Source organism: Podarcis muralis, chromosome 10, assembly GCF_964188315.1.
Source record: "Podarcis muralis chromosome 10, rPodMur119.hap1.1, whole genome shotgun sequence".
Lineage (NCBI taxonomy): Eukaryota > Metazoa > Chordata > Lepidosauria > Squamata > Lacertidae > Podarcis > Podarcis muralis.
In genome coordinates, this window is record NC_135664.1 from 70,762,606 (window position 1) to 70,776,886 (window position 14,281).

At 45.4% G+C, this 14,281-nt stretch overlaps 1 protein-coding gene across 1 annotated transcript; it reads left to right on the forward strand.

Moving 5' to 3' along the window:
• The first annotated feature begins 1,118 nt into the window (after positions 1–1,118).
• UCN3 (urocortin 3) lies at positions 1,119–13,344 on the forward strand. Its single transcript, XM_028747062.2, has 2 exons — positions 1,119–1,340; positions 12,470–13,344. The coding sequence occupies exon 2, from the start codon at positions 12,483–12,485 to the stop codon at positions 12,957–12,959; it is 477 nt and encodes a 158-aa protein (XP_028602895.2). The 5' UTR covers positions 1,119–1,340; positions 12,470–12,482; the 3' UTR covers positions 12,960–13,344.
• Positions 13,345–14,281: the final 937 nt, after the last annotated feature.

A 14,281-nucleotide genomic window follows, 5' to 3' on the forward strand; every position in this document is an offset into this window, starting at 1 on the left:
ATGTAGAGAAGTGCATAGCTGTCAACTTTTCCCTTTTCTTGCGAGGAATCCTATTCAGAATAAGGGAATTTCCCTTTAAGAAAGGGAAACGTTGACAGCTATGGAATTGAAGATTGGAAAAATGAGAAATTGACAGGAACTGAAACTGACACATTCACCCTTCTCTCTCTTATACACACAAACACACGTTGCATCAGTTTCACTGGGACAGTTTCTCATCCAAATGCAAACAGAATCAATTTATCCCTGATCTCTGCTCTCCTTACAGTCTTTTCTCCTCAGGTTGGTCCTCCCAAACCCAAAGCCAATCCATCTCAATTTTACGAGAGAAGGAGAACAAAATCACCTCTCCGTGCCGTTTGTGACTTCGCGACAGCTTCCCCCACCTTGATCTAACAACCACCCCTCCCAAAAACTTTCGCCTTCCTCCAGAAGGAAGGGGCTTTGACACCTTGATCATTTCAGTTGCACCTGTTCAAGCTGTTGCGATTTTATTTCTCAGATGGGCAAAGGAAGGAAGGAAAAGAGATAACTGAGGCAGGGCCCTATTTTTAGGTAAAGGCAACGGGACCCCTGACCATTAGGTCCAGTCGTGGTCGACTCTGGGGTTGCAGCGCTCATCTCGCTTTACTGGCCGAGGGAGCCGGCGTGCAGCTTCCGGGTCATGTGGCCAGCATGACTAAGCCGCTTCTGGCAAACCAGAGCAGCGCACGGAAACACCGTTTACCTTCCCGCTGGAGCGGTACCTATTTATCTACTTGCACTATGACGTGCTTTTGAACTTCTAGGTTGGCAGGAGCAGGGACCGAGCAACGGGAGCTCACCCCGTCGCGGGGATTCGAACCGCCAACCTTCTGATTGACAAGTCCTAGGCTCTGTAGGTTAGGGCTAAAGGTGGCTTGTGCCTGAAGGCCATTGACGTAAGGTGTTGCAACAACCTTTCCCCCCACCCAAAAAAAACAGGAACAGGGAGGGTGCCTCTGTTCCGTGACGTCGCCAGCTCTTCTGATTTCATTCAGATGAAATCATGTCCTAATAAGATCCCTACCTCTTTGGATTTACGCTTTAAACCCCGTGATCACTTCCTCTCTCTCTTTATTTTCCCCCCATATATACTGAAGAGAAGCAGTGAGGTGGGGAGGAGAGGAGAGGAGGTGTTTCCATAGAGAGAATAAAAGAGGGGGGGAAACACCCCCATATTGCCAGCTCTTTAACAACAATCATAGCCAGGGAAAAGGATTGAAGTTCAGGTTTAATGTGTCTCTCTCGTCCTGAGAGAGCTTCCTTGCAGCACTGACTGAGAGGACTCACACTCTCCTAGCCACAGATCAGAATCGCAGGTAAGTGGATTTCCTTAGCCTGCTTCTTTTAGGGGGGGAAGCACGGGCAGACTTGGCTTGCAAAATAAATATTTTAAAAAACGGAAAGGAGAAAGATTTAATACTCCAGTGTGTCTTGCAGGTAGCAGAGTTTCCAGGCAGGTAAAAAAGAAAAGAGGGGGGAAATAAAGAAAGCGTTGGTTTTAATACTGGAGACTAATTTAAGAGTGTAGTTTCGACATCAGTCACGGTTCCAAGAAGCAAGTGATAAAAAAGGATGGAAGAAAGTTGCTTAACTCCAGAAAGGAGAAAGGTTTGGGGGGTTGATAATATATAAAAGGGGCAGTTGAAGGGGGAACGGTTGCTATCTACTGAGGACAAGTGGCAACAGGAGGAAATGGTGAATCAGGTGGATTTAGGGTTAAAAATTAGATATAGGAGAAGTTAAGACAGTTCGATGGGGAATCCCCTTGCCCCCATTGAAATGAATGGGTGCTGCTGCAGGAGCCCACAGCAGGTTGCTAAAACTGCGAGCACCTTTGCAAAGCTAAGCAGGGTCCGTTGTGGTTTCAAACTGGATGGGCACCACAGGCTGATTTTCCTGCCTTGCTGGGGGTGGACTGGATGACCGTTGGTGTCCCTTCCACCTCTACAATTCTATGGTTCTATGGTTCCTGTCAAATTCTGTGCTCCAAGTGATCCAGTAATGAATGGAATAAGAAGCTGTCTAGGGAGACTGTGGGTTCTCTAGCCTTCAGCACACCTGCAATGCTTTTAGCATAGGAAACGAACAAGTACTTTCGCACCCCGCCATTCGCTGTCCATGGTGTCATCCCACTGCTGTCTCTTCTCAGATTTTCCAGCTTTCCTTTGCATTTCTTCTAAAAGGCAGGTTGTATGTGACCATTAGGCATTGTTTCTCAGAGTGCACTTGTGCTTTTTCATTCGGTCCAGCTGTCATCCCCAGTCAAAACGGTCTTGCTGGTTTTTTTGGTAAAAGAGCTAGCACAACTGTAGCATGGCTAAACTTCTGGAGAGAGACAATAGAAGCAATGCAGTTTTGATGCCACCTTGAATTCTCAGACCATGCAAAGGGGCACCAAATGTTTGCCTCCAGACTGAACCATGCACAACCTTCTTTGATCAGTATTGCATAAGTATTCCAAGAATTTGAGTTTCTTTATTCATTTAAATGGGGGGGGTGGCAGCAGGGACTAAGGAGGAGAAGTCTCCTCCAGTGTGACCCTCTTCCGATGCTTTGGACTACAATTCCCATTCGCCCACGTGCAAATGTCTGGGACTCATGGGAGTTGTAATCTAAGATACCTGGAGAGCACCAGTGTGCTGAAGGTTGTGCTAGAGGTTTTGTAGTTTTAAAAAGATATAGAAGTTCAGAGAAAGGGGCAGAGAGAGGGATGAGTTTTCCTTCCTTGCCTGCAACACTAGACCTCAAGGACCACCCAACGGAACGGACCTGTGTTCGAATCAGGGCAGACCCAAGGAAAGGACCTCTCTTTCACCGCAGTGCAGGGATGGGGAAGCTCTCGTCTTCCAGATCTTGCTGTGCTCCAACTCTCCTCAGCACTAACCAGCACAGCCAATAGGGGTGAATGGAACAGTAGCCTAGAAACATCCTTAGAGTCACAGACTCCTCCATCTCTGCTGCAAAAGCATCGCCAGCTTGTGGGCTTCGCAGCCACTTTGGCCAGAGCCACCAGCTCTGACAGCTTCTAATGGACTATGGATAAACCCACATAGATCTATCAGTTGACATTAGGCACAGAGGCTAAAATGATTTCCCGTGAACGTGTTCTTGCAAGGACTAGTTGCTGGGCAGGGGCTGGAGGTGGGGATGGATTGGAGGATTCCCAGTGGAGTACCTGTCTACTGTAAAGATGACTTTGCCGAATCTTTTTTCCAACAGGAAGGGCTGTAGCCCAGAGGCAGAGTGTCTGCCCTGCATGCAGGAGGTCCTAAATTCAACTCCCAACATCTCCAGGTGGGGTTGGGAATATCCCTGGTCTGAAACCTTGTAGAGCCACTGGCAGTCAATGCAGTCAGTACTGAAATAGCTGCATAATTGGTCTGGCTCAGTATAAAACACCTTCCTATGATTAGCTAGCTAGCCCTGGTGGTCACCCAATGTTTATTGGATGGATTTCCTCCCTAAACTGATTTTTGAATTCTGAATTTATTGTTATTCACGTTTTATGCTGTATTTTAAGCTGTTTTTTGTCGTATCAATTAAGTGTTTTAAATTTGTTGTTAGCCGCCCTGAGCCCGGTTTTCTGAACCGGGAAGGGCGGGGTATAAATAAAATTTATTATTATTATTATTATTATTATTATTATTATTATTATTAGGTAGACCTTTGCTCCAATCGAGCAGAATTTCTTTAATCTCTCTCCGACAGAGTCAAAGTAAACCTACCTATTGTGGGACAGTGGGAAGAAGGAGGATCCTCATTCCTCAGGCTTATTTTGTCTTCTCCACTTTTAATTACCCAGCAGGGCAAAAGAAAACAAGTGTGCTCAAACTATGCTTTCTCTTCTGCAGTACAGTGGTGCCTCGGGTTACATACGCTTCAGGTTAAATACACTTCAGGTTACAGACTCTGCTAACCCAGAAATATTACCTAGGGGTTAAGAACTTTGCTGCAGGATGAGAACAGAAATCGTGCTCTGGCGGCGCGGCAGCAGCAGGAGGCCCCATTAGCTAAAGTGGTGATTCAGGTTAAGAACAGTTTCAGGTTAAGAACGGACCTCCGGAACGAATTAAGTACTTAACCTGAGGTACCACTGTATAGCCTTCCACTCTTTCAGAAGCCTTCTGTCTCTCTTTCTTCAGCCTGACTGACTACAAAGCTGGGATTTATTGTCCTTAAGATTATTCCGTGAAACAAGCAGTGGGGGGGGGGGGGGTGTTCTACACTTCCCTTCAAATGAGGAATTCCAAAAAGAAGGGAGGGGATAGTGAGGAGAGGAGATTTTAGGATGAGCAGAGAGCTGGTGAGGATTTAAAAGCTTTGAGGGTGCTCAAGATGTCCTGTCGAGGGAGAAGCAGGAGGGTTAAGGAGGCTGCCTTGTGAGCGACAGAGCTGATGTCCTATTAGAAAGCTTGTTGGGTCAATAACTTACATGCGGTGGTTTTCCTTTGGGAAGGGGCTGGAACTCAGCGGCACAGATTCCTATGTTCTTAATCAAATACTAAATCGTTTGCAAAGCAATCCAGCAAATAACACGACTCTATTTGTATGAACATTTAAAGTCTGCACGAATCAAACTATCGATTAAAATATGTCAATTCGCAAAAAAATTCATTAACTTTCCAACGCAATCGCATGGCAACAATCACATAAGCAGCCGCCACTGTATGGCAGTAGTATTTTCAGATGTTTTGGGTTGGGTTTTTTAAGTGCTCACCATTCCTAGCAACACGATCATACATTATAAAATACATAGCAATGAATAAATCTCTACTGCAAGGTGGATAAAGAATTTATAGGGGCTAGCGGTTGAAAGTGAACACATTTCGAAGCCGGTATAAAGCGACGAAGTGTGCATTGCCGACCAGTGTTAGACAATAAATAAAGGTAAAGGTAAAGGGACCCCTGACCATTAGGTCCAGTTGTGGCCAACTCTGGGGTTGTGGCACTCATCTCGCTTTATTGGCCAAGGGAGCCGGCGTACAGCTTCCGGGTCATGTGGTCAACATGACTAAGCCGCTTCTGGTGAACCAGAACAGCGCACGGAAACGGCGTTTACCTTCCCGCCTGAGTGGTACCTATTTATCTACTTGCACTTTGACGTGCTTTCGAACTGCTAGGTTGGCAGGAACAGGGACTGAGCAATGGGAGCTCACCCCGTCGCGGGGATTCGAACCGCCGACCTTCTGATCGGCAAGTCCTAGGCTCTGTGGTTTAACCCACAGTGCCACCCGTGTCCCTAGACAATAAATATTTGGACCCATAGTCTGACTTTCATATAAGGCAGCTATAAGATGCCTGCCTTTTAATGCACTGATAAGTAAGCAGATTGTGACCGCAGCTTTTATGATGCTTTTAAGAGGAGTCTCTCTGCGTCAATTATTGCAAACTTCCTGCACCAATATTTTGCTACACATTGTGCTGGGATCCTCAATACACCTGGCACATTTAAGGCTATAAATGGCTACCAGTGGCTCTGCCTCCACATTTGGGATCAGCAATGCTTCTGAGTACCAGTTGCTGAAACCACAGGAAAGGAAAAAGTTGCTCTTGTGCTCAAAACCATCTTGTGTGCTTCCCACAGATATCTGGTTGGCCCATGTGAGTACAGGGTGCTGGACTAAATGGGCCATTGATTAAATCCAGAAGAGCCCTTATGTTTGTTAACGGAGAAATCTGAGGGCTTCTCTGGACAAAAAACAAGGACACCAGCCAGGAATACCAGAGCAAAACAGCAGCCAGTAGGCTTGGTCTTTATTGAAGACTGCCGCGACAGGACTCCCACCTGCCACCAGGTGGAACAAGATGGAAGCCCCAAACAAAAGAGAACCCAAACTGCGGATGGCGCTGTGGGTAAAACCTCAGCACCTAGGACTTGCTGATCGCATGGTCGGCGGTTCAAATCCCCGCAGCGGCGTGCACTCCCGTCGTTCGGTCCCAGCGCCTGCCAACATAGCAGTTCGAAAGCACCTCCGGGTGCAAGTAGATAAATAGGGACCGCTTACCAGCGGGAAGGTAAACGGCATTCCGTGTGCTGCTCTGGTGCCGGTTTGCCAGAGCAGCTTCGTCACGCTGGCCACGTGACCCAGAAGTGTTTGCGGACAGCGCTGGCTCCCGGCCTATAAAGTGAGATGAGCACACAACCCTAGAGTCTGGCAAGACTGGCCCGTACGGGCAGGGGTACCTTTACCTTTAATCCCCATGTTACACCCCCCAAACTACATCACTAATACATCATGGTTACATCATGAAAGGGGAGGTCTGGTGGCAGGAATCTGAGCATCCTGGACCCTGCCCCATGGTTCCCCTTGCCCTCCACCAAACACCCATCAAGTGTAACAAAAGAGATACATTTCCCTGTTTCCCAGCCAAGTTAATCGCACCCTTTTGTCTTCATCTGGGTTGGTTATTTCTGGAATGGCTACCTGTCTGGCACTCGGGTATCAGGATGCCAGGGATTATCACTCAGGCAGAGGGGCTGCTGAGTAGCTGAGCTCACATGTCTATATGTATTTCTGACGTTTTCCCTGTGAGCCAGTACATAGAGACATTTATCAGTGAATTCTTACATTTGGTATTGTGCAGCAGAGGCCCTTTGAAAGATAGGAAGAAACTGTGATGAAGTGTTTTGTGGGGACAAATCACAAAAGTCACAAAAGTGATTGTGCTGGTTTTGGTAGTGGGCTGCATGTGCGTGATATCTGCTGGAGGGGCAACCCCCCCCCCCCGCCAACCTATACATAAATTCCTGCAACATGTTCTTATGCCTGAAGCTTCAACGTGTAGCTAATACTGAGCTCAGTGGACCAGGGGTCTGACTCAGTACAAAGCAACGTTCTGTGTTCCTAAGTATCAAACTTCCCCAGGAATTGTGCCATTTCATATCGCAGGAGGGTGTTGAGTGAGGAGCAGGGTTTTGGGGGTTTTCCAGCCGGAATTCACCAGAACTCAGTTCCAGCACCTCTCAGGTGGGTCCCATTGCCATTATAGGAGAACGAGGGTGAGTTCATGGTGAGTTCTGGCACCTCTTTTTCAAGAAAAATAGCCCTGGTGAGGAATATGTATTGGGGCAGGCTTCATACATTTCACTGCTCTTCCACAGTTGAGGGGAACTTTCTGCACACACAACAGGACTCATGAAGCAAATTCTACTTAGCTCCCTTATTCCCAGCAAAAGCAAATTTACTGTTTTCTGAATGGCTCACTGATATATACATTGCTGTTCTTGGTTATGGCCACTAGGTGGAGCCTAATAACCACAATTTCCTTCCTTATTTAAATAGACCATGGGTAGGCAAACTAAGGCCTGGGGGCCGAATCCGGCCCAATCGCCTTCTAAATCTGACCCGCGGACAGTACACGAATCAGCGTGTTTTTACATGATCAGAATGTGTCCTTTTATTGAAAATGCATCTCTGGGTTATTTGTGGGGCATAGGAATTCGTTCACTCCCCCGCCAAAAAATATAGTCCGGCCCCCCACAAGGTCTGAGGGACAGTGGACCGGCCCCCTGCTGAAAAAGTTTGCTGACCCCTGAAATAGACCCTCCTTCATCCAAAAATCACAGGGCAGCTTACAATACAAAACACCAAATGCATAACATAATGATCATATAATGATAATATAAGATATATAATGAAGGCGACAGGTGAGCCTCGCTGGGGACAGCATTCCACAAACAGGGGGCCGCCACTAAAAAGGCCCCGTTCTCATGTTGCCAAACTCCAGATTTCACATGAAGGAGGCAACACGAAGAAGAGCCTTGCATGATGATCACAGGGTCCAAGTCAGTTCATAAGGCGAGAGGTGGTTCTTGAGATATTGCAGTCCTGAGTTGTTCCTTTCCAAAAACCAGGAACACTTAAGAACATTCCTTCGTTCTCAGGTTTCCTGTTATCAAACGCTCCAACTACTTCCCGCTAATGTGAAAGATGAATAATGCATCCACTTAAATGGGGGGGAAATTGTTGCCGTGTTAAAATGCAAAATGTGAGCGATTGTGGGGTTTTAAAAAGAAACTTGTTTTTTAAAGTGTTATCTTGTATTGAGAGGACTATTTCGGCGATACGGTAAAAAGGACGGATAGTTAAGTAGTGGGGAAGAGATCCGTTTGGTTGGCGCTTTCATGTGAACCCACCAATTTTGCACATCCTGAACATATCGAACATACAATATGTATATATTTTTTGAAATTCATTCTTCTTCTAATTTTGCCCTGCAGCTCCCCAGCCGAAGAAAGGGAGTGTGCTAGGAGAAAGTACATCCAACCATCTCCAATGCGAGATCTACACAGAGTATACCCATTTAAATTAATGGTGAGGAGAGAGACAGTGAGGTGCAGTGGTTAGAGTGTCGGACTAAGAAGTGGGAGACCAGGGTTCAAATCTCTACCTAGCATAAAACTCACATGGTGACCTCTCAACCTAATGTACCTCACAGGGCTGTTGTGGGGATTAAATGAAGAGGGCAAGAACCATATAAATGTAATAGACAAACAAACAAAATAACTCGAGGGAATAAATTTCAGTGGGTCTGTACCTATTCTTAGTTTGCTGCAGTCCTGAATATTCTGAGGTGGGAGCATACAAAATGCTTATCCCACAAGTGTCCCAAAAAAAACTGGACATCCTTTTTTTTTTTAAGATATTTATTCAAATTTTACAAAAAAGAACACATAAGTTTACAAAATAGAGAAAATTATAACAGCAATTAACAAACCAAAATTATAACAACAGTTAACAAACTAAGAAAAAACACACATAGAAAAAAGAATAAAAAGGGTACAAAATGCGAAAAAAAGCAAACAGTTGAAAAAGAAATTTAAAAAGAAAAAATATCCATTTTTCAATATCTTTGGACTCATTTACTTGTTTCCTTGACCTCCTCTCACCTCCCCTTTTTGTATTCCCATTCACAAAGATATTTCAGCAAATCCTTACCCTCTTTCAACCATCTTTACTCTATATCTTAACCTATTATAACTATATATTTTCATTCATTATCAATCCAAATTTGCATATTCTTGTTAATCTTAATACCAATACCACTTATTTTCAATCCAACATCATTTTAACATTCATTAATTTTACAGTATTTCTGCAAATAGTCTTTAAATTTCTTCCAGTCTTCTTCCACCGACTCTTCTCCCTGGTCTCGGATTCTGCCAGTCATTTCTGCCAATTCCATATACTCGATCATCTTCGTCTGCCACTCTTCCAGTGTGGGTAGATCTTGTGTCTTCCAATACTTTGCAATCAGTATTCTTGCTGCTGTTGTTGCATACATAAAGAAAGTTCTATCCTTCTTTGGCACCAATTGGCCGACTATGCCCAATAGAAAGGCTTCTGGTTTCTTCAGGAAGGTATATTTAAATACCTTTTTCATTTCATTATAGATCATCTCCCAGAAAGCCTTAATCTTTGGGCACGTCCACCAAAGGTGAAAGAATGTACCTTCAGTTTCTTTACATTTCCAACATTTATTATCGGGCAAATGATAGATTTTTGCAAGCTTGACTGGTGTCATGTACCACCTGTAAATCATTTTCATAATATTCTCTCTTAAGGCATTACATGCCGTGAATTTCATACCTGTGGTCCACAACTGTTCCCAGTCAGCAAACATAATGTTATGTCCAAAGTCCTGTGCCCATTTAATCATAGCAGATTTAACCGTTTCATCCTGAGTGTTCCATTTTAACAGCAAGTTGTACATTCTTGAAAGTATCTTAGTTTTGGGATCTAACAGTTCTGTTTCCAATTTTGATTTTTCCACCTGGAAGCCAATTCTTTTATCCAAATTGTAAACCTCTCTTATTTGATAATAATGAAGCCAGTCTCGCACTTTGTCTTTTAATTTCTCAAAACTCTGCAATTTCAAAATGTCTCCTTCTTGCTCCAAAATTTCCCAATATTTCGGCCACTTGGCCTCCATATTGAGCTTTTTCTGAGCCTTTGCTTCTATCGGTGACAACCACCTTGGGGTTTTGTTCTCAAGTAAGTCTTTATACCTTATCCAGACACTAAACAATGCTTTCCTGACAATATGGTTTTTAAATGCTTTATGTGCTTTAACCTTGTCATACCACAAATATGCATGCCACCCAAAAACATTATTAAAACCTTCTAAATCCAAAATATCTGTGTTCTCAAGAAGCAGCCACTCTTTCAACCAGCAGAATGCTGCTGATTCATAATAAAGTTTAAGGTCTGGCAGGGCAAATCCACCTCTTTCCTTTGCATCAGTTAATATTTTAAATTTTATTCTGGGCTTCTTGCCCTGCCAGACAAATCTAGAAATATCTCTCTGCCACTTCTTGAAACAGTCCATTTTGTCCAAGACTTGTAGTGATTGAAACAAAAATAACATTCTTGGCAATACATTCATCTTTATAGCCGCAATTCGACCCAACAAGGAAAGCTTCAAGTTTGACCATATTTCTAAGTCCTTTTTCACTTCTGACCAACATTTTTCATAGTTGTCCTTAAATAAATTCCCATTTTTAGCTGTCATATTAATCCCCAGGTATTTCACTTTCTTAACCAATGTTAAACCTGTCTCATTCTGAAACCTCTCTTTCTCAATTGGTGTTAAATTTTTCTCAAGAACTTTAGTTTTTGATTTGTTCAACTTAAACCCTGCCACATGACCAAATTCTTCAATCATTTCTAAAACTCTTTTAGTACTAGATTCTGGCGCCTGTAATGTCAATACTAAATCATCTGCAAAAGCTTTCAATTTATATTTTTTAGCTCCGACCTTTATACCTTGAATCAAACGGTCCCTTCTAATCATATTTAGCAGAACCTCCAGGACCGAAATAAAAAGTAATGGGGAAATTGGGCAGCCTTGTTGTGTCCCTTTCTCTATCATAAATTCCTTTGTCACCACGTTGTTAACTATTAGTTTGGCCTTTTGTTCCGAATAAATTGCACTTATACCATTTTCAAACCCTTGACCAACCCCCATCCCCTGAAGATTTTTCTTCATGAAACTCCAAGAAATATTGTCAAAGGCTTTCTCCGCATCCACAAAAATTAAGACTGCTTTAGTGTTAATGTCCACTTGCAACTTCTCCCTGGATATCCTTTTTTTATCGTGAGAGAATGGCGGCCATTTTGGTTGCTCTTGCGTGATTTCGTGGCACAATTTCCCCCCAAATAAAGCACTTTTCCCGGGCCGCGATCTCACGCGATGCTCCAAAATGCACATTTTTGGGCGTCATGCCTGGGGAAAGCGCTTTTGGAGGGAACCACGGTGCAAATTCGCATGAGGTCACGGCTACCAAAATGGCCGCCGTGCCCTCGCGATAAGAACAGGAAGATGGCGTCCGCAAAGATGGCGTCCTGCATTCTGGCTTCAAAGTGCCGGAGAGTACAAAAATGCTTATGTTGGAACAAACTGCTTTTTAAAAAATGCATGTACTGTACTGAACAAATTTGCATAGAAATAAATTGCATATTAGGAGAAATTCTTGTGCAATAGGATACACATTTTCATGGGGGCTTTCCATGTGGAAAGGGGGCAGGCTGATCTTACGAAGGGAAGGATGAAAGGCAGAGAGAAACAAAAACAGCCTGATCCACCCATCTCTCCTGATCATGGATCCAGTCGAAATCCCGTTGTCTGTATTCGTCCATTCATACTCTCTCGCCGTCAGCCCTCAACAGATTTGCACTGGGTCCATCCATTGAAAGACCTGCATTGGCTCCCAGCACGTTTCCGAACACAATTCAAAGTGTTGGTGCTGATGTTGAAAGCCCTAAACGGCCTCAAAGGCCCAGTATACCTGAAGGAGCGTCTCCACCCCCATCGTCCAGCCCAGACACTGAGGTCCAGCTCCGAGGGCCTTCTGTTGGTTCCCTCACTGCGAGAAGCCAAGTTACAGGGAACCAGGCAGAGGGCCTTCTCGGTGGTGACGCCCGCCCTGTGGAACGCCCTCCCATCAGACGTCAAAGAGATAAACAACTATCTGACTTTTAGAAGACATCTGAAAGCAGCCCTGTTTAGGGAAGCTTTCAATGTTTGATGTACAGTGGTACCTCGGGTTACATACGCTTCAGGTTACATACGCTTCAGGTTACAGACTCCGCTAACCCAGAAATACTGCTTCGGGTTAAGAACTTTGCTTCAGGATGAGAACAGAAATCGTGCTCTGGCGGCGCAGCGGGACGCCCCATTAGCTAAAGTGGTGCTTCAGGTTAAGAACAGTTTCAGGTTAAGTACGGACCTCCGGAACGAATTAAGTACTTAACCCGAGGTACCCCTGTATTACTGTATTTTAATATTTGGTTGGAAGCCGCCCAGAGGGGCTGGGGAAGCCCAGCCAGATGGGCGGGGTATAAATAAAATATTATTATTATTATTATTATTATTATTATTATTACTATTATTATTATTATTGCCCCCAAACTGATGTGCCTCTTCTCCCTTCCTTGTGGTGCAGGGCCTCCAGGACGATGACTCGCCCCAGGCTCCTCATCCTCTTCCTCATCCTCTTCGCTGCGCGGACGAGCCTCTTGCTCAAATTGTACAAGGCCGAGTCCGTCTTCGGCTGCGTTGACGCGGCCCTCTCCGAGGCTCGGAAAGGTCTCCCGGGCGAGAACTCCGCCCTGGGCAAGAGGAGCTTCAAGTACCCACGGGTGGCCGAAGAAGACCTCTCCTTGGAGGACAACCAAGAGGAAGCCGAGGAGGACAAGGACAAAAGGACGTTCCCGGCCGTCACCCGCTACAGATACCTTGCCCAGGCGCAGGGGAAGGGCAAGGTGTACCAAGGTGTGCCGGCAAAGGGCGACCGGCGCTCGAAGGTCACCCTCTCGCTCGACGTCCCCACCAACATCATGAACATCCTCTTTAGCATCGCCAAGGCCAAGAACATGAGGGCCAAGGCGGAGGCCAACGCTCAACTGATGGCGCAGATCGGCCGGCGAAAGTGATGAGGGCCGGGGAGGGAGGGGTCTGGGCGAAGGCCGAGGCGGCCGCGAGGGTGGCAGCGGCGGCGGAAGAGGGGGCTTCTCGGCCGGCCTTCCCTTCCTTGAGACCCCCGGAGACGGAACTGTCCGCTGTACTATGTTATATAAGCGCTGTAGATTCGCCAACCCTTCCAGCTATCTAGCATTCGTACATCTTTCTCTCTCTCTCTCTCTCTCCCGGCACCCCGGTCTCCCATCCCAACCCCAGTTCTCTTCAAGTGGAAACCTGTGTTGTGGGACAAAAAACATACCAAAAGAAAAGAAAAAAAGAAAAAACAACCATGAGGGGTGGGGTGGGAAGTTGTTCACATCACATGACGCAGGCCCTCATTAAAGCAAATTCTCTTGAGTTTCTAATTATTATTATTATTATTATTATTATTATTATTTCCTTTTCCAGCCAAGGCAAGGGGCTCTCTGTTTGCCTGCCTACCTCAGTGAGAGAAAGCATGAGGAAGAGTCCGTCATGTTTTCCGCGCCTAGACAGAGCCTTTTCCGGCCCATTGATATACCATATTTTTCTGTGTATGACTAGGTTTTCCCCCCCTTAAAAATAATGTCCAAAATTTGGGGGGCGTCTTATACTTGGATAGAACTTCCCCCATTTTCTTAAATCAGAGTCCCCCAAAATAGGGGGCGCGTTATACATGGGGGCATCTTATAGATGGAAAAATACGGTACATATTTATTTACTGGGGTTACGGACTGCCTTTCCGCCAAGGCATCCAGGTGATTTACCGTGAAAAACACAAAAACGAATACGTCCTATAAAATGTGGAGTGACAAGAATCCCCTCAGGCCAACTGTGTTACCCTCCATTACTGACTTCCCTCAGGTCACACGGAGCTCCAGGGAAGATGGCGGTGGAGCTGCCCCAACAGCTCTCTCAGGCCATTGATGGTCCTTGCTTCTCACAGCCTGTGGCAGACATTCGTTGCTGCTCATTCGATTAAGTAATAAAATATTTCAATGATTTTTTTCTGTTCAGCTGCCAGCCAACATTGCCCTTCACTAAGATATTCCATTCCACACACCCCTCCCCGTTCCCAACTTCCTCATCATTCCCCCATGGCAGACATTCGAGTGGTTTTGGGGGGAAAGGCTGGGTTGCCCACTTAGTTTCTGTTGGTACAAATAGATAGGTTTTTGGGGAAAGAGGCTGCGTTGCCCACTTTGTTTCAGTTGGTAAAGGTAAAGGGACCCCTGACCATGAGGTCCAGTTGCGGACGACTCAGGGGTTGTGGCGCTCACCTCGCTTTATTGGCCGAGGGAGCCGGCGTGCAGCT